The following is a 20,098-nucleotide window of genomic DNA, read 5'->3' on the forward strand; positions in this document are numbered from 1 at the left end:
CCCCTGCAGGAATAACTGCCAGAAGCTACCGTTCTCCCTAAGGAGGTTATGCCACTGCTAAGAATGGCATTCCTTTGACTGGAAAGTCTCGTTCTTTCCAGTTTTATACTCCATGAGGACCAGAAACTCATTTGGGGTGCTCAGCTCAAAATCCAGAACCAGAACACCATAAGGACACAGTGTAAATATTGATCACGTAGTAGTATGCTTTTTAAACATCAGCAGCTCTGCCCAAAATTCACCTTTACAGCACTCATTTTTGTAGACCCACTTTGACCTTAGGAAGTGACCAGCTTTTTCTTGTTGTCCCTTAGAGTAATGCATGTTCTTAATCCTAATACTTCTGTCTCCTGTATTTCTGCGTTTTTACTCTAAAGAACATCCTCCCTTCTCTCAAACACCCTGTGCCATGAGTTTCAAAGTTTCGTTTTCGGAGAGTCTCTGAGTCAGAGGAGCTCCGAGAGCAAGCATTTTGGAAAACATTTTAGTCTCTTGTTTGATCTGTAAATCACCAAAGAAAGAGTTGCCTGCTTCCCACAGAGTGGTCTGCGTGTGCCTGCAGGGAAATGGAGCGCAGGTCAGCAGAGTAGACCTAATCCAGCCCACACACTCAAATACAACACAGAAATCATTCAGAAGGTAGCCCGGGGCATCTCTCTCCTGGGTTACCTCAAGGCAGCAGTCATGTCAGCTCAGCAAACTATTTTTTTTGTTTGAGACTATATTTTTGACATACTGGTATTGACTATAAGGGATCAAAATATGCCATTTTGGCATAAGGGATATTTTGGACTTGAAAGTAACTGAGTAAAAACAAACACAGGAAGCTCTCCCTTTCTCCACTGAAAGCAGGGCCTACCTCTCCCCATGTGCAGCTGCCCCCCTCTCTCCTGAACAGGAGGACAGCTGTGTTCCACTGGATAATCTACATAACCAGCCTTACGAAATAGCCCCACCAGCACCAGTTTTACATCTTCACCTCTCCACGGTGTCCTGTCTCCTCACTGTGTGTCACCCTTTGTTAAAGTGGTAATAGGTCCCCAAATCTAAGTGTTTCTTTCTTTTCTTTCTTTCTAGCCTCCATTTGTATGACATTAGAAGAGGTTGTGTTTGCCTTTTCTAACTCTGTTGTTGTGCCTTTGGTCAGTTTAATTGGCGGCATCAGGCAGAGAGCAGAAAGAATGGTGAAGGAAGCTTTCCTTCCCTGACATCTAGGTACTTTCCAAAGTGACATGCATTCTTAGACTATAGCAAATTTTAGCTTTCTCCAACAGTTTCCACAAAGTTGCTCTTTCTTCTCTGGCTGGACGGTGCTCTGGTGCACGGCTGCCCGATCGGGGGCACAGGCGTGTTTTTATTGTGTTCAGACACCACCGTAAGTGCTTTCATGGGCCGCTTCTCATCACATCCCACAGGGAGTACCACGATCAGCATGTGTTGGATTCGGTCAGTGATCCAATCCTGTTGTCATTACTGAGGCCTGTGAAGGGGCTCTTCTTGCCAAAGGGCAAGGAGAGAGTTACTTGTGGGCTAGACAGAGATAAGTGATTACCAGGCAACCTTGATGAGCATACAACCTCTCCAAATGTCTAGACATTAGTTCATCTAAGTTTTGTTTCCTAGTTCTGTTTTCTTTGTAGGACCAGATTTCTCACTAAGCTATAATTTGTATGCACAACATACAAGAACCCTGAGTAGAGCAGTTGGGTGCATTTTGATGGTTGCAGGTGATTGAGATTTGATGTCAGTCAGTCTCAATTGCTTTCACTGCTTAGGAAAGCCACCGGTCTCAACACGAGCTTTGTCATGAAATGGCATTTGGTCATTGTGATAGCGCTCACTGCCTTTTCTTTGTTCAGTCATAGAACTGGCCTTGTATAAACATCTGAAGACATTTTTTAGATTAACCTGAGGCATTTCTACAGTTTTTATGGCTGACTAAAAGCAAATTTCGTGTATGCACTATGTAACTCAGCTCACTTCAGCCACCTGTGCCGTCACAAGCACAGGGCTTGTCTCGCCAGGCCTGACCCTCAAGAGGGCTCTGAAATGGTCTGTGTGTCTGTCCTGTCTCATCCTTGGTCACTTCTGCAGTGTAGCTGACCTTGTCTCCAGTGTTGCTCTCAACCTCCAGGACATGGCCATCCTCAGGCATCTGGAAGACTTTGCCATAGAAGTGACCTTAGTTTGTTTTGTATGGCCCCAAAGGGCTGGCTGTCTCGTGTGCATGCATGCATTGACCCATTCATCCATTATTCAAAAAACCCTACTAAGGGCTAACTCTGTGCCAGGTTTTTTATATCAAGTGCTAAGGATTCAGCCTTGAACAGAAGCAACAGGATTAAGTTCTGGTGGAGAGACAGACAGATATTAATCAAATCCCTCTTTGTAATTTCTAGCCTAGGGAAAGGGGGTACGGAGAAGATGAAGTTTGGAGAGGACACTCTAGGTCCTAAGGCAAGTAGAAACTCAGCAAGTTGAAGGAAGAGGGAGGGAGGCTGTGTGGTTGGAGGGCTGGAGGGAGAGGGGAACAGAGCCAGACTAGACAGGTGGCCGGGGGTGTAAGTGATGGCGAAGAAGTTTAGGAAAAACGAAAGGGTGTAGATGTAGGAGCAGCTGGCGGAAATTAAGCAGCAATGGATTGCAACTTGATATAGAAAAAACCTGTTTAACAGGAAGACCGGAGAGCCATGGGGCATAGTGTGGGTAAAGAAAGCTTTTTGAAGTCACTGGTAAAGGACACTCAGTCACAGATACTGGGTTGGACACCAGATGGTGCGTCAATCTCTGTACCTAAGCATCTCCAAAATTTTTCATCCCCCCAAGGAAGGAAGACAGAGATGAGGTGGTTTCTGGGGTTTTGTAGAGGAAATGCCTTGTGCTGGCATCCAGTGGGTGAGAAAGGAGCCTGACTCTTTCCCAGCCTGACTGTAGTAGATCGTGGATGGAATATAATTTTGTTAAAATTGCAGGTACATATAGATCCCACTCCTGAAGCTGCGTACCAAGGAGGTGGCGGTGAGAACTGGGCATTTCTATAGTTAGGCAAAAATACTCTTAGAGCAAACTTTAAAACTCTTACAGGGAAAGAACAAGACTGTATAACATCATGGTGGCAAAGCATTCTGTCTGTCAGAAAAATTAAGACTATGTGGAAGAGATTGAAAGTATCTACCTTCACATTTGAGATTTTCAGCCTGATCAGTGAAGAGATCAGGAACAAAAGGAAAACCGCTGTCTGGAAGATATTTGTAATTCATTCACTAAGAAAGGGTTGGTATTAAAAAGAGAAACCCTACAGAGTAATTAGGAAAAGACCATAACAAATAAGAAAGGTGTGGGTAAAAGATGTGAAATAGGGGGCTCAGAAAAGAGAGCACAATGGCCAGTAAGGTTAGGAAGAATGTCCTCAGATAACTTGGGGAAGCAAATTAAAACCACTCCTTCTTGAGACAATATGGCCTACCCTTCATACCAAAGCCCAAGTGCTGGCTAGGATATGGAGTAAGTAGAACTCATGAGCTCCTCAGAGGAGAGGAGGGTGGGAAGGAAATTTGCCCCTTGGCAGGAAATGTAGCAGTGTACCTGACCTGACCCCACAGTTCCGCTCCTGGATCTATAACTGGGGCATCACCTGTCCTTGTTGTCAAGGGTGTGTGTTACAGCATTGTTTAAATGTTAGAAGCAGGACCAGCAAGAGGACTCTTCAGAAAAAGGCACTTGCTGCCAAGCCTAAAGATCAAAGTTTAATCTTCAGGACCCACATGATGGAAGGAGAGAACCCACTCACACAATTTGTCTTCTGGCACCCTCACACATACACCATGGCACATGCACATCCCTGTACATAAACAGACACATCAATAAACATAATTTTTAAGTTACGAGCAACAGAAATGTCTAACACTGGAGAGTGAAGATGCCGTCCGGAAGTGATGCTCAGGATGCTGTACCAGGGTCAGGTACATGAACTAGAGCTACAGTTGTCACCAGTACAAACCTCCTAAGCATGTTGTTCAACCAGAGAAGCTACCTGCAGAAAGGTATGCATGGTAAGATGCTCATTTATGTAAAAATCAGTGTGTGTGATGGAGTGTGGTAGACTGCTTCTGTTGGTTGTAGAGGTATAGAAATGTGGGCTGGGAGTAGATACCTGGTCAGTTCATAACTATATCAGAAGAATGAAGGATGAAAATGGGGCCAGGGAGAGGCTCACCAGTGTTTCACATGTATCTATAGTATTCATTGCATGATTCTTTATCATTCATTATCTTGAAATATTTCAGAATTGAACAAATTAAAGGAAAAAGTCCAAATTATTTTTTTAGATTTTTTTTTAAATTATTTTATGTGTATGGGTTTTTGCCTGTATGTATGTATGTATGTATGTATGTACATCACATGAGTACCTGGCCCGTGGAGGTGGGAAGAGGGCATCAAATTCCCTGGAACTGGAGTTTCAGATGTTTGTGAGCCACCATGTGGGTGCTGGGAACTGAGCCTAAGCCCTCTGCAATAGAAACAAGTGCTCTTAACCACTGAACCATCTCTCCAGCCCCTTCGGTTGATTTTGACAGGAAGATGGGGTTAGGAACCAAGGTCTAGAATCGGTGCTCCTGCTATTTCAGTGTGATTATACATCCTGGGAGGACTGCTTAGAATTAGATAATGTCTCCTCAGGTCCAGTGTGGGGTCTAGCATTCTGCATGTCTAACTAGCCCAAGTGCAAGGCCCACTGCACAGCAGCAGTTCTGGCAAGGGGCACTGTGTAGAAGAGTCCGCTCTGGGTAGTGTGTCTCTCTTTAAAGTCTGGGTCAGCTAGGAGCAGACCTTGTGAATTCCAGGTGAGAAGCACGGAGACCTGGAGAGGCAGACTTTGAAGAGTGGTCTAGCTTGATCTCTTGTTGCTTTGATGAAACCACTCAGGCCATAGACAACCTGGGGGAGGGTTGGGTTTATTTGGCTTACACTTCCAGGGTATAGCCCATCAGTGAAGGAAGTCAGGTCAGGAACCTGGAGGCAGGGACCAAAGCAGAAACCATGGAATGCTGCTGACTGACTTGCTCACGGAATGCTCAGCTATCTTTCTTACACAGCCCAGGCCCTAGGGATGATGCCACCATGGCAGGCTGTTCCTTCTCACATCGGTCATCAATGAAGACAATCTCTCACAGGCATGGCCAAAGGCTAGTCTCATTGAGGCAATTCTTTAGTTGAGGTTTCCTCTTCCCAGGTGACTCTTGGTTGTCCCGGTTGACAATAAAAACTAACCAGGACAAAGGGATTTCCTTAGACATTCATGCAGTTAAGGGAGATGGGTAGCAACATATGATGTTGGCTGATTATAGGCTTTTATATTAGCACTTGGTTGTATCATTTATAGATTCCATGTGGAGCAATGTTTCTCCCAAACAAATTATACTCTGATCCAAAAAACCCTCTAGTCTTGACCTCACATAAGCCAACATTGTCACTGAAAAGTTGGGTCTAGAATGTGAGACAGACTGGATGTACTAGAGGCAGGCGCTTGATAGCCATCCCTTGGAAAGTCCTATGGGCTGTGGACTCTGAGCTTCATGAGAACAGAGCATATGCCTCTTGGGTGTAGCTCCTGTCTGCTCCATGGTATCTTGTAGGTGCTCAGTGGCTGTTTGTTGAAGGAGAGAAAAAATATGGATGCAGATGCACAGGCTTTAGTTTTGTTTTTCATGTGTGCATACCCATGTGGGGGATTGTGTGCACGTGGGTGTGTGTGCACGTGGGTGTGGTGTAGAGGCCAAAGGTCTGTCAGTTGTTTGTTTTCTTCTGGTGGTTGTCTTCCTCTACCTTTTTTTTTCTGAAGCAGGATCTTTCACTGAACCTGGCTACCAATGAGCTCTGGGATCCACCCTTGCAGTGCTGGGTTTACATGTGTGCTGCTGTGCTAGGCTTCATGTGGGTGAACGTAAGTGCTCATGTAGCAAGCGTTTTCCCCACTGAGCACACACACATACACACACAGTTTCAGATATAGGGTTCTTGTTCGTTTCTTTCTTGTTGTTTTGTTTTGTTGGTGATGGTTTCTTATTTTGAGAAAGATGCTCAGCTTATAGCCCCTGGCTGGCCTGGAACTGGCTATGTAGACCAAGTTGCCCTCAAACTCACAGAGCTCCCCTGTCTCCCAAGTGCTGGGATTAAAGGTGTGGACCACCACTGGCTTAGATACAATTTTTTTATTCGTATATGTAGTGTATCTGTCTGTGTGAGTGTATGGCACATGTCTTTGGGTGCCTTTTGAGGTTAGAAGGTGTCAGATTCCCTGGAACTGGCATTACAAGTGGTTGTGAGCCACCAATGTGGGTGCTGGGAACCAAACTTGGGTCCTCTGGAAGAACAGCAAACATTCTTAACTATTAAGCTATCTCTCCAGCCCTACAGGGTTTTTATTTTGTTTTATTAAACTTTTCTTTTTCCTTGAAATGGGATTTTGCCATGCCTGCACTGGCCTTGAATTGATGAACTTAAGCACTCCTCTTGCCTCAGCCTACCAGGAAGCTAGAGCTACAGGTGTGTACCAGTGTACCCAACTTTCAGTATTTTGGTATATAATCATAGATTTGTATGCAGCTGTGGTGAGAAATAACACAGAGAACAGCAGTGGAAACATCTTTCATGACTAGAGTACAGCATCTCAGTAGGGAACAGTGATGAAACCCATTGGTCTTCCTTAGATTGCCCCAGATTTACATACACTTTGATCTCATGGGTAAATGATTGTGTCTTGCAACACAGATAAGAAATAGAGCAGGAGCCTGGCGGTGGTGGCACACGCCTTTAGTCCCAGCTCTGGGGAGGCAGTGCCAGGCGGATCTCTGTGAGTTCAAGGCCAGCCAGGTCTACAGAGCGAGATCCAGGACAGGCATCAAAAACTACACGGAGAAACCCTGTCTTGGAAAAAAAAAATTTTTTTTCCATCCCCAGAGGTGGGGGTTGTGATAACCAGAATCCTGTTATTTCAAGAATGCTTTATGAAGTCAGGAGTGGTGGTGCATAGCTATAATCCCAGAACTCAGGAAGTACAGGCAGGAGAATCAGGAGTTTAATGTTATCCTTAGGTACATAGTGAGTTCAAGACCAGCCCGGACTGTGTGAGACCCTATCTCTGAAAATAACAAATGAAGAAAAATGTGAAACCTTTGGGATTGGCTAAATCCATGCACTGTAGCTCCCCCAAAAGTCAACCACATTGTTGTGTATAGTGGTTGTGTTTCCTTTTAGTTGGTAAGTGGTATTCCAAGGTGTGGATGTGTTGCAGTTTGTTTATTCTTTGCCCCTGGGAAGACATCTGGATTGTTTCTAGTTTGAAGCTATTATCAATAAACATATACTGAATGTATTTTACACAGGTCTTTGTGGGTATCATATTTTCATTCTTCTGAAATAAATACCCCACAATATAATTGCTGGCTATATGGTAACTGCATATTTCATTTAATCAAAATTGGCCTCTTCCACAGTGAGTGAGTGAGTGAGTGGTCTAGCTCCACATCTCCTCCAGTATTTGTAACTGTCACCACTTTTCATTTCCGAGCAGCAGTTTTAAAGACCAGGAGCAATTACTGGTGACTGGAACTGTGCAGTGAATTATCATAGGACTCTTTGTGTTAAAGAACCAGGTGGGCCCCAGTACCACATAAACTAGGTATGGTGGTGCACACTGGTAATCTCAGCACTTGGGAGGTGGAGGTAGGAGAATCAGAAGTTCAAGGCCATCATCAAGTACACAGTGAGTTTGAGGTCAACCTGGAATACCTGAGACGCTGTCTCAAAAAGAAAAGTTTCTGTTAGTAGTTATGTAGGTCCTAGCAAAGCACTGTCATTTTCATTTGGAATATATAATGTTTTATGATGTATTCTCAATAAGGTTCAGAACCTGTAACTCAGTTCAACAAAATCTGTTGAGCTTTAAAATGTATTTGAAGTAATATTTAAGTAGGCATTCAAAATTATGAATTAGATGTTTTTAAATTTCTGCATAATAATTTTGCACTGTAAAATATGTCCCTTCTCCCATTTCCTTCTGCCATTCTGATATGCTCATTAAAATATCTTTGTAAACATAAAAAAAAAGAACCAGGTAGGATCTAGATACATGCCTTTCTCAAAGTTTAGTAGACATGTAAATATTATGTGAAGATTGTATTTCAAAGTGTTCAAGGAAAAAAAGGCTGGGGAGAGCTGGTCAGCAGCTATAAGGGCACAGTCTGCTCTTCTAGAGGACCAGAGTTCAATTCCCAGCACCCACATGACAACTCACGACCATCAATAACTCTAGCCCCAGGGGATCCAGTGCCCTTTTCTAGTCTCTAAGGGACCTGCACACATGTGATACACATACATGCATATAGACAAAACACTCGCACACATTAAAAAATTAAAAATAAACATTAAAAATAAAAGAATCAAAGGGCTCTGACTTTGGGGATTCATTCACTCCAGAAGCCTCCCTCCTTGCTCCCTCCTTTCTGGCCAGGCCTTCACTAGAAGAGTTCTTGTATGTCGTTATTAGAAGTTAGTTTATAATCACATCTATTTCTGTGTCTCTTGGTGTATTTCAGAAAGCATTTCTGGTCTCTTGTATGCCATGAGCTATTCTGGTACTGTTGTTAGGAAACCCTGGACTCCCTGCAAGCCTCAGTCTGTAGTCTGGCACCATTAAAAAGTCCCCTTGGCCTTCAGTGGGGGACCCCTGCCATCTGTGCCCTGCTGCGTGCTTGTCAGGGGGCTGAGGCCTATGTTGGAGCTCTTGACATTGAATTCTCCTACTGGTGAGCTTCAGAAAACTACCTGGTGTTTCTCACACAAACTCTTCCCTGACCCACAGAGAGTAGTTATTGATGCTGATGGTTTTAACCATTAACTGGGTCTGAGATCCACAGGAACCTGGCTGCATGGATCTGGCCAATTATGAGTGTTGGCACTGATCTCAGGGCCAGCTGAGGGAACCACCAACCTCCCCTGGTCTCCTTACTCAGTTTCGGCAGCTCTTGACTCTGCAGAGGGCCTGGTCCTGCTTTCCAGGAATCTGACTTACATAATGACAGTTGGTCTAGCCTATCTGTGGAGTGGAAGGCTTTGCTTCCATCCCAGGCCATATGTAGAGATTTAGCATGGAGGTCCTCCGCACTGTGCAAGCTTGCAAAGCGTGATCCAGCATCCTTACACATCAATTTGCTGAAACAGAAGGGTTGCTATTTAGAGCCTGGACCACATGGCACATAGGGAATTGGAAGCTTCCTGGTTCCTGTCCGCACCTGCCTGGTTCTGATGGCCCACTCTAACCAGGCTTCACTTGTCTATCCTCCTGTCATGGTGACAGTAGGTCTTGACTGTTTTCTAACTGAAGTCATCCTGCTGGGCAACACTCTTAGCGAGGAGATCAGATGCTAACATTGGTGTGTTCCCCTCAGTCTGCTCCCCAGGAAGCTTGCTGCTTAGACAGGGCGCTCTCTTACTGATACATGAGGGAAGAAGTTTTATTTAAAAATCCTTTGAAAGTTAATTATTTATGCCAAGTGCCCCTTCCTGGATCTCTCTAAAAACTTGAGAGAAATGGAGATTAATAATTGAGACAATAGCAAACATTCTGATGAGCTTTCATGTAATAAATGTCCATTTAGCACACTGGCTGCTTTTCCTTATGGATTCTTTATAATCCTTTTAAATGGGATATTTTCACCCACAGTTTAAAGATGAGAGAACTGATGTCCAGAGAGCTCGGAGCCCAGGTCTGTGACTGTAATAGTGCTGGGAAGTAGACACTTATCTCCTACCACCAATTTTCCCAACAGAAACCTTGGCCTAGGCCTGGCTCTTCCTTCTGGACATGCTATAGCATGGTTGGCAGGTTTCCAGGGATTCCAGAAGCATCTGGAAGAGCAGTTTTCAAAGCATTACCTGTGACCACCTGCAGCAGAACTCCCCGGGCTAATGTTTGGCTGGCAGATGGGCTGAACACAGCCTCTGGGAACGGGACCAGGGAATCCACGTTGTTACAAAGCTCCCCAGAGAGTCAGGTTGAGTGTTTTTGTGGATATTAGGAATGTGGGGTTATGGGTTGCCCTGAGACCAACTGTAGGGATTCCTGAGACTGCTACAGGGGACAGCAATGTGGCTTTTTTGGTTTTCTTTTGAGAACCACTTAGTAAATAGCTTGGACTTTTTAAGTCATCAGGGTTTCTGTTGGAATTACTCGAGTCCACTGCTGTAATGCCAAAGCAGATGGACAATCCATAATGAGTAGGTGTGGCTGTGTTCTAGGAAAATTGCTTTTAAAGTAGACAGTGGATTGCTGTCCTGACATAGAGTCATCCTGGTTTGTGTACCTTCTACATCCCCCTCTATGGAAGTTACATTGCTCTTCCTCGAGTTAGCTACAGAGAGCTTGCTCATGTGGGACCTGGCCATGAGTCCTATTTCTTGGGTTGCAGGGGGCATTCAAAGTAGCTATGTCAGAAGGCCCCTCCTCCCCAGGCATCCAACACAAAAAGTGACTTACTGTGTTGGGCCTAGTGGTACAGGTCTATCATCCAGCTATTTTGGAGACTGAGGGAGAAAGATCCAAGTACAAGGCCAGACTGTATTCCAAAATGGAAAATTCAAACAAACAAAACTGTGCTACAGATATAGCTCAGTGATAGAGCACTTGAACACACAAGTCCCTATGTTCAATCCCCAGTACCAAATGGAAAAAAATTAAAAATGCTTATTGCAGTAGATAAGCCCGATGCTTAGTGACTTCAAACAGTGTGCTATTTCTCATTCACACACAGCCCAGGGAGGTCACTCCTACTGCGACTCTTCTCTGTAGTCTCTAAGACAGCCTAATCCTGTTGTTGTACCTTTTGTGGTCCTCCCAGACCTCTCCATTCCAGCTACTGGATAAGGAACCAGACCACAGATTGCTCACAGGAAAGGCTCCTGCCTAGATGCAGACGAGGTGCAGACCCACCACATTCCATTGGCCAGAATGCTTCTTGCTTGGGGTTCAGAAGCTGATTTCTGAATTCTGTGAAACCCTTTCTCTCTGGAGTCTCTGTATTTCTATCTTTACCTAAATCCATTGTTCTAGCTTGCTTTTCTGTAGCTGTGGTAAAAACACTCTAACCACAAGAACCTAAGGGAAGAAGAGGTTTATTTCACCTTACAATTCCAGGTCACGGTCTGTGATTGAGGGACTCACACAGAGCAGGAACTTGAAGCAGGAACAGTAGAGAAGCGCTGCTCACTGGCTTGCTCATGGCCAATGCTCAGCTAGCTGGCTTATACAGCCCAGGCCACTTTCTTACAATAGTGCCTCCTATAGCAGGCTGGGCCTTCCCATCAGTCATCAATGAAGACAATCTCTCACAGGCATGGCCACAGGCTAGTCTGATTGAGGCAGTTCCTTGGTTAAGGTTCCCTCTGAAGGGACTCTGGCCAGCTCAAGTGTGGTGAGCATGGCCCTGGCAGGCCTTGCCCTTCTCCCCATTCCCTCTGCCTTGTTAAAAACCATCAGATTACAGTCCTAAAGCTGCCACCAAGGCCTGTTCCCTTATTGGGCCACTTCCTCCTCCTGAGACTAACAAGTTCCAGCTATCAAAGTATTGAAGTCCAGCAATCAGAAGCCCCCTTTGGTCACCTAATTAACATGCCCAATCAAAATTAAACACCTCATCCTAACACGGGGTTTCCCTCTTTACCTTTGTAAACCGCCATTTGCCTATGTGCCATTTGCCTATGTGCTATGTCTGTCTCCTCTCTATCCAGAGGCCGTCCTCTGTCCCTCCAGGTCAAATACCTCTGACCCCCTTTCCCTTGTTCCCTTCCCCTTCTCCCTCATCCTCTGTCTTTGTCTCTTGTTTCCTGCCTCTGTCCCTCTGGGAAGATAAATCTCCTCTGTGCTGAGAACGTGGCCTTGGGATCCTGAGCCCATACTTTTCCTTTCACCCTCTTCCCAGGTGATTATGTTGTTAAATTGGTAATGAAAACACACCAGAACACCCATCTAGTTCTTTCCAGAACCTGCTTTCTTCCCTGTGAAAAAGCCAGTGGGAGCTAGCACGTGACTTCACTCTGATTCTGTCAGGCCTGCCTTCCAGAAGCTGCAGCCTCAGAAGGGACATGGTCCACCTTCTGAATTGCTGTGGATCTCACTTTTTCCAAATATTTTTGCAGCTGTGTAAGGCAGATCACTGCCTTTCTAGCCCCCATGATTAGACTCTCTATCACTTCTGTCTGACCCCTAAATCTGGGCCACATGTTAGGTGATTGTGATCATAACATCCAATGTAAGACACTTACTTTGGTAAATATGTGCCTCCCATTCCACTTCTGATGCCATCCACACAGACACACAGAGACCTAGGTTTCTTCATCTTGAAGCTCTGCCCTGCTGCAGGCCTTTGGAGTCTCCCACCCTGCTACACCAGGGAGGCTATTGCACCTCCCAGGGCATGGGTCTGCAAGTCGTCTATGACATTTCTGTCCCATCCTGTCTTGACCCGAGCTAGATCCCATGGTCTCATCACAAGATGAAACAAATACAGTCCAACAGTGAGTCCAAGAGAACAGAGTAAGTTTGTCAATTCAGGACACACAGCTGCACCTGCGTGGTAGGCCAGACCTGCCTAGATGGAGACTGAAAGGCCCATCAGGGAGGATGGCAGCAGGCAACCTGCTGTCAGGCACTGTCCAGGAAGATCTGGATGATGTGTGTGCATCCCCGAATACAGGCTTATTCCATTGCCACCTGTGCCAGGCAGTGGGCAGAACAGTGGGCCTGGAGCAATCAAAGTTCCCTGGAGAGCTTTGAATGGCCCCTGCCACTGAGAACCCATGTCTGGACACGTCTGCTTTGGATGCCTCTTACAGGCCAACAAGGTATGTGCCCCAATCCTGGTTCTCACACAAGCAAGCTCTCTGCAGAGGGCTAGAGGGTGTAATTAGAGAGAGGAAAGGGCAGCTGGCAGCAGGTATCCTATAGCTGTGGCACCCTTGATCGTTTTCATGGGGTGCTGTTGCCCATCTAAGAGACGTCTAGGGAAGGTGGATACTCTAGGGTGGCGTATAATCGTGGGACTGAGAGCTGCCGTCTTTGCTGTGTTTGCTTCTGGCTGTTGACAGAGATAAAGAGCTGACACTGTGTCCTAGGACCTTCTCAGCGGAAGGACTCGGAGCCCCTGTTTTTGCTTTTCATGTTGGGCTTGTTGAGTTTAACCTGCTGCTGCTGCTGCTGCTGCTGACCTAATTATGGTCCTGACTTTTGAAACCAAAGCTGGGGTTGCAGTCAGGGCAGCACATCCACCCTGCCTGGGCTTTGCCATGCAGAGACCCGCCTCTGAAGGAGATCTGCTGTCTACAGTAACCCAGCCTTACAGAAGAGAGCCTTGGAAGCAAAATGCAGGGCAAGGACAGTGTCTCGAGGAGCATTTTCAGACCACACTCCACAAATGGGAAGAGAGGCCAGACTGGAATAAACCAGTGGGGAGTTGTTTTAGTCTCTCTTAGAGATTTTTTTGTGTTCTGAGTAAGGGGAGAAAGGATGTCCATCCAAACAGGGAGGTAACCTAGGCACCCCTTTGAAACTGTCTTCATTGGTAATGTCACACACTTTCAGCTAAAGGAGTGAGGGCGAGAAAAGGTTAACTTTCTTGTATAAGATTAATTCAGCCATCTCTGTGAAATGGTGGAGGCAGAATACCATTAGACGCTAATCTCATTTCTCTCATGCTGTCTTTCTTGGAGCCTATCAAACGGTGTCCTGGCAGAGAGTCAACTCTGGATGCTGAACATCAGAGTCAGTCTCTTCCAAATGTGCCAGAAGGGCTGTAATTTAGAAAATGTAGCTACCTTGTAAGGAAGGATGAAAAGGTACTGAGCGCACCTGTCTCTGCATGTGACAGTCCAACTAGTTTGAATAGATGAAACGTGTGATTCTTGCGGAATTTTATTTTCTGTTGTATTAGAGCTGTTTGCATGTATAGTCAAGGCAAACTTATTCAAACTGTTTGTCCTAGGGGGGGGGCTCTCTGCTGTTTCATGGGTACTGTATGGAGTCCTAGGTAGACTAAGTAGCCAGTAAGGTATGTGCCTTTGGAGAGGGGAGCTACGCATGCAAGATGCAAATACAGTAGCAATTTTCATCTTTGTTTTCCTTGCTCTTGGACCACGGCATGTGAGTTTGCTTCTCTGATTAAGCCTGTTTGGGTGGGGATAGAGGGGAGGGTGGGAAGTATTAGTTGCTGCCATGTCAAAAATGAATATACTCAGATGTTAGATTTTCGTATTTTCTATTCTGCGCTCTCTCTCTCTCTCTCTCTCTCTCTCTCTCTCTCTCTCTCTCTCTTTCTCTCTTTCTCTTTCATGTTAACACATAAAAATCTTAAATTAAATGCTGGGGAAGGGGAGGGGACCTTATGAGGATTTGGGAATTTTTGTCTCCTCCTTAAAATACAGCTTTAAATGATGCTGGTTATTTTTATGTTGCATATTTGAAACAAAGAGACTCTACTCTTTAAGCAAAAGATAATTGCAGGATCTGGTTCAGCAGCTTTGTCCCTTGCCTTGAGTTCCTGCAGGGCTGCCATCCCTCCGGTAATACGGAATGAAATCATAACCCACCAATAGCTTTGGGAATTCCAATTGATTCCAAATGAACTAAATATTTAATTCAATCATCCTCTATACTTCTAGGGATGACTTGGACGTTTTTCTTTTGACTGAGGGCTCCATGAAAGCCTGGCTCTGCAATGGCTGCTGGGGACGGTGTCTGTTGCAAGGAGGCTCCCCTGCAGTGAGGTGCCGGGCACTGCAAGCCTGTTCCATAGCAGCTTTTTTTTTTTTTTTTTTTTTCAGAAGGTGTGTAGCCAGATCGCTATGTATAATACTGATGAAGCATTTTTGTTCCAGCTCTGTCTCAGAAGACCTAGGCTGTAGACGTGGGGATTTCAGTAGGAAACATTATGGATCTGTGGAGCTGGTAAGTTAATGCTGTCTGTTCAGTAGTGGTACATTGATTCAGACTTAGAGGCGATTGCCAAGCTCATCAACCCCTTTTGTTGTATATTTATTATTAAACTGTATGTGTGCTGTGTCAAGATTTAATTGGAATCAGTAAGTGCTGAAAGGTTATGGTCATTTGATCATCTTTATCTCTTTTCATTGCTACGTACTTTTAATCTCATGTCTTCCAGTTCGTTAAAAATATATTGTGGCTTGGTATTTTTCTCTATTAAGCAGTACATAGAACTAAGTAATTTATAAATTAAGAAAGGTAGCATTTCATTTTTATGTTATCTTGTTCCTGCAACTTTACAGATCTAATTTTAAAAGTTTAATGATTATTGACTTTCATGTTCTGATTTTATCTTTGCTTTCTGGGTATGGTACAGGAGTTAGAATATATGAGATAGTTTCCTGTTAAAAGCCTATTAGTTGAACAAGATCAGTAACTGTAACAGATGATAAATGTCTTAAATGAAAATATCTAATTTTTTTTATAATGAGACAGAGTTTGTGATATGGTTTTTTAGAGTGTATATTCTTCTCAAAGAGGGAAAGTGAAAGCATTGGTAGACTCAGTTTTTAAAGATAGGATTGTGATTTAGTCTTCCAATTGCATGGGATTTGAACCAGTTTCAGAAAATGTGCTTATAAACTGTACTGGTTATTATTGATCACAATTGAGGACATTAACTCTAGTGTTCTGTTAATTAAAAAATGAGTTGTTTCTGTCCACTAGCATAGTAGCCAGGTACCCACTGTTAGTATAAGCTGCATCGTTAGAGGTGTAACTAGGAGAGCAGCTTACACCAGAGTTGAGTACCAGTGGCCCTCTGTAATAGACTGGACTGTGTGCCTGGCCCATGGCTGAGTATTTTGAGTATAACATAAAAGATTTGGTCTTTGTCCTTAAGGGGCTGAGCAGAATGAATATAGAATGAGTATAGCCACATCAAAGACACATCGATTGACTCAGTGCCTGTTCTGTCAGTCATTGTCAACACCTAGCCCACTGACCCAGACCACTGCTTCTCCTTAAGGAGCCTGGGCATGAGTATAATTCAGAGTAGGAAGAGCTAAATAGAGAAAGATAACATGATAGGAGCTAAGAGAAGGGAGGGAGCCACCTGCCCTAGCAGGGAACCTCAAGGAGATGGCATGGAAGGCCTCATGAAGGACAGTAGGATATGGGAGGTGGTGAAGAATAGATGGCAGATGTGGGTAGAGAGCAGGATCCTTGGCAATGATGTTCCATGAGGCAGTGGGCAAACGGCCCTGCCGAGGTGAGGCAGCGGGGAGTAGTAAAAAGGAAAGCCGCAGGCTTTGGTCCACATCTCCACTGCTCCACGCCTGCCACCAGTCATCAGTAAAGTGGCTGGACTTCTCTGCATGCACTCTAAGTCTTCCTTATTCCATCATTTACTGCTGACATGACCTTGACTGTCTCTTGTCCTCAGTTTTCCCATCCATAGAAGAGGGACACTAACCTTTTCTTCTGTAGCTTTGCCATGAGGATGAGATAAGATAATGGCACCTAGCACTTAGCATGTTCACGTTCACCTGCCACAGTAGTGAAGCTGAAATTCAGTAGCAGAAGTAGAACTTTCATAGTCAGATGAAGACTGAACTGGGTCCAAGAAGTGGTCTGGAGCCCTGGTGAACAGTGAGAGTGACACTGAAAGAGATCAGCATGGGTGGCACAGGTGAAGTCTACAGACTAATACCCGAATGGTCCTGGAGAGCAGCAGGTGAGCTGAGCAGACATCGGAGTCAGCAGGAAAGCTATCAGAACATAGACTGCTGGGCTACCAGTGCAGCAGAGTTAACCCACAGTTTGAGTTTCTAACAAGTTCCCGGATTGCCCTTGATCTTGTGGACCCCAGACCACACCTAGAGGGCCACATTCATGAATCTGACTAGTCACCAACCATCCCCAACTTGATGAGGGAGCAACCTCAGTCCATTGTTCATGATTTTCCTCTGGAGCTGTGTGTGTCCTTTTAAAATAAGATAAGATAGGGCTGGAGAGATGGCTCAGAGGTTAAGAGCACTGGCTGCTGCTGCTCTTCCAGAGGTCCTGACTTCAATTCCCAGCAACCACATGATGGCTCACAACCATCTGTAATGAGAGTTCTCTGACCTTCACATGCCTGTCCTAGTATCCATACACCACAGCACAGCTCTGATCCTACCAAAATCAATAAAGTAAGTGTATTTAAAAAGGAGTCTTCTTTGTCATACTTGAAAAAAGTATTGAAAAAAAATAAGATAAGATAAAATTTAAATAGGGTTGAGAGATGGCTCAGCAATTAAGAGCACTTGCTATTATTCCAAAGGACCCAGGTTCAAGTCCCAGCACCCAAATGGAGGCTCACAGTTGTCTGTAACTCCTGTTCCAGGGGATCTGACTCCCTCTTCTGACCTCTATGGACACAGACATATATGCAGCCAAAATACTCATACACATAAAAATAAATAAATGACTATTTTAATTAATAGTCATAATAAATAATTTTATTTTAATTAACATTTAAGTGTATTTTAAAATTCCATGGACAATCTCACTACTTTGTAGCAAGTGTTTTCATTTCTCTTTAGCACCTCTGGTTTTTAAGGCTACAAACTTCACTTTTACATGGGTGTAATAAAATCATGCACTTAATTTTGCATTATGACTTTTCCATTTAACTGTTTTGTAAATATCTTTTTTTTTTTTTTTTTTGGCATGTCATCTTCAGAGTCACTGTTTGGATTTGGATGTGGCAGTCAGTCTTGGCATTGAACTGTTCTTCGTAACAGTTTTCTTCCTTTTGTAAACTACATTGGGCCTTGTTTTTCCATATCAAAAATGACATCTGTGCTGAAGGTTGGAATGACTGAGACAGAGGAAGTGAGCAGAACTCCACCTTTGGGATCAAGGATCACTGAAATTGCCACTCCATGTTTTTTAAAGGAAGGTGATGTTTTCTCTCACCTCAGAGTAATACAATAGGTTGGTCTCTATGGCAGACTTCATTCTAGCACTCCCTTGGATACTGAAATCTAAGAATGTTGAAGTCCCTTATGTAAAGTAGCATCTTTGCATACATCTGACACACATCCTCCATATGCATTGTCACCTCTGGGCACTCAGGATACCTAATACAACATAAATGCCACAGAAACAGTAGTTATGTTCGAAAATAACAAGAAAACAGTCCACACATGTTCATTACAGACACAGTTTCCCCCTAATATTTTCATGTAGTGACTGAATCTACTGATGTGAAGTGTCCATATGTGATGACTTGCTGTGATGTGTATGTTCTATGTTCATCAGGAAACAACTCTAGCTTTTCTTAACTTGGTGTGATACAGACTGTTGGGAATCACAGAACTCAGACTTCAGAGAAGGGTTCCAGGAAATTGAAAATTTAGCATAAATGTTGGCTTTAAACAGCACAGTTACAGAGTCTTTGGTCAGAACTAAGCATGGCCATTCAAATCAGTAATGAGGGTGGACTCAGTGCTTCATTCCACAAGTACCGGTTGTATGTAAATTTCATGAGAATCTGGAAGCCAGGATCCCTGTGGACTCCCCACAGGACTCTTCAGCCTTCTCCCAACAGGTTTTGAAGTCCTACCCTGGGGCAGGCAGGCACTGTGCTAGCTTCTCAGAGGCCATGGAGAGAGAAGTCAGTTTGTCAGCTCTCAAAGAGCCGTGGTCTAGCTTCAGAAAGCAACTGCCTCACACTCTGTGCCCTGTCCCCAGGCTGCAAACCACCCGGACCTCAGCTGTGCCCCTGGTGGTCACCAGAGCTTGTTTCCTTTCAAGAAAATGTGTGGTTGGGCTGCGCAGTCAGTCTGGCTCCACCGTGGAGTAAGTCTCACCGGAACAGTGACAGGAAAGCTGTTTCCCTCCAATCCACACGATGCCTCATCCTTCCCTCTCCTCTCTGTCTCACTCATCTCTGTGCATACCAGCCGTCTTTGCCCTCTCCAGTCCCCTTTCTTTGAAGACTTTCTCGTTACATGTCTTTGAGTTGCTCTCTGTGTGCCTGTGAGTGATGAGCTCACCTTCACTCTTTCCACACTCTTTCCAAATGGCTATCCCAGCACCATTTGATGAAGACTGTCTTTCCTCTTTCGATAGGTCACAGTACCCTTCAAAAACATCAGTTGACTGGATGTGTGAGTTAATTGGGGGCTTTTTCTTCTGTCTTATTGGTCATTATGTCTATCTTAGGACAGAGTGATAGTCCAGAATATGGAGACTGTGAAGTCTTTTCCTTCTTGATTGCCCTTGTGGTTCATTCTGGCATGCTGGCCCGTACTTTACCTTGCTCTTTCTCTCCATGCTTTGACTTGACCTCACTGCTCTCTAGAATAGCCTCAGTTTCTCCATGCCCCAGGACCTCTACACTTGCTCTCTGCAAGGATTTCCTAGTGTTTTGCATGACCTGAGCTTAATGCTATCTTCTCACAGCCCCCCAATCCCCGTTGATCCCCTGCTGTTCTTTAACTTAGCACTATATTTCAGTCTTCATAAATTGTTTTATTACTGAATTGGTGTCAGTCCCCCAGTCTCCCTGGATCACATAGGTTCCATCTCCTAGTTCCCATCATAGTCTTCATTTCTTGAACTTGAGTTTCAAATTTCAACTAGAAAATCATGGATTCATTCCTCTTGGGTTGGGATGTATCAGGGTAGTGGGGTCATTTGATACAAAGTTAACCTTCTAGAACCATTCCCTGGACAGAGTTTTTGGAGAGGGAAGATTATGTCTGAAGAGGACATAGCGTCAGTTTAAAGAAGGGCTGTGGAGGTAGTGTGGTAGGCAGAGTGCTTGAGCACGCACCTGAGGATCTGATGCAGATCCTTAGCACCTCAGAACAAGTGTGGCGGCACACACCTGTAACCCTAGCACTGGGAAACAGGGACAGGTGGAGCCTGAGTGCTCACCAGCTGGTCAGTCTAGACAGTCGATGATCCAGATTCGTGAGAGGCCCTATCTCAAAAACTGAAGTGGTAAATTGTAGAGGAAGACACCAATGTCCACCTCTGGCCTCCACGCATGCACATATAGGTGCTCGGACA

General features: G+C 44.6%; 1 protein-coding gene across 13 annotated transcripts in view; it reads left to right on the top strand.

Moving 5' to 3' along the window:
* Positions 1-20,098, top strand: part of Garnl3 (GTPase activating Rap/RanGAP domain like 3) — a 147,320-nt gene that overhangs the window by 29,321 nt on the left and 97,901 nt on the right. For 6 of the 13 annotated variants that reach the window (XM_052725463.1, XM_052725469.1, XM_052725461.1 and 3 more), the window contains exon 3: positions 14,875-14,998. In XM_052725463.1, coding sequence (XP_052581423.1) covers positions 14,875-14,998 — 124 coding nt within the window. Of the gene's footprint in view, positions 1-13,714; positions 13,891-14,175; positions 14,195-14,413; positions 14,614-14,874; positions 14,999-20,098 lie in introns of those variants that run through there. The other 7 variants (XM_052725464.1, XM_052725468.1, XM_052725467.1 and 4 more) reach the window with 5 other exon arrangements.

This window comes from Peromyscus californicus, unplaced genomic scaffold (genome assembly GCF_007827085.1).
Source record: "Peromyscus californicus insignis strain IS unplaced genomic scaffold, ASM782708v3 Scaffold_7__1_contigs__length_154581171, whole genome shotgun sequence".
In the NCBI taxonomy this organism is placed as follows: Eukaryota; Metazoa; Chordata; class Mammalia; order Rodentia; family Cricetidae; genus Peromyscus; species Peromyscus californicus.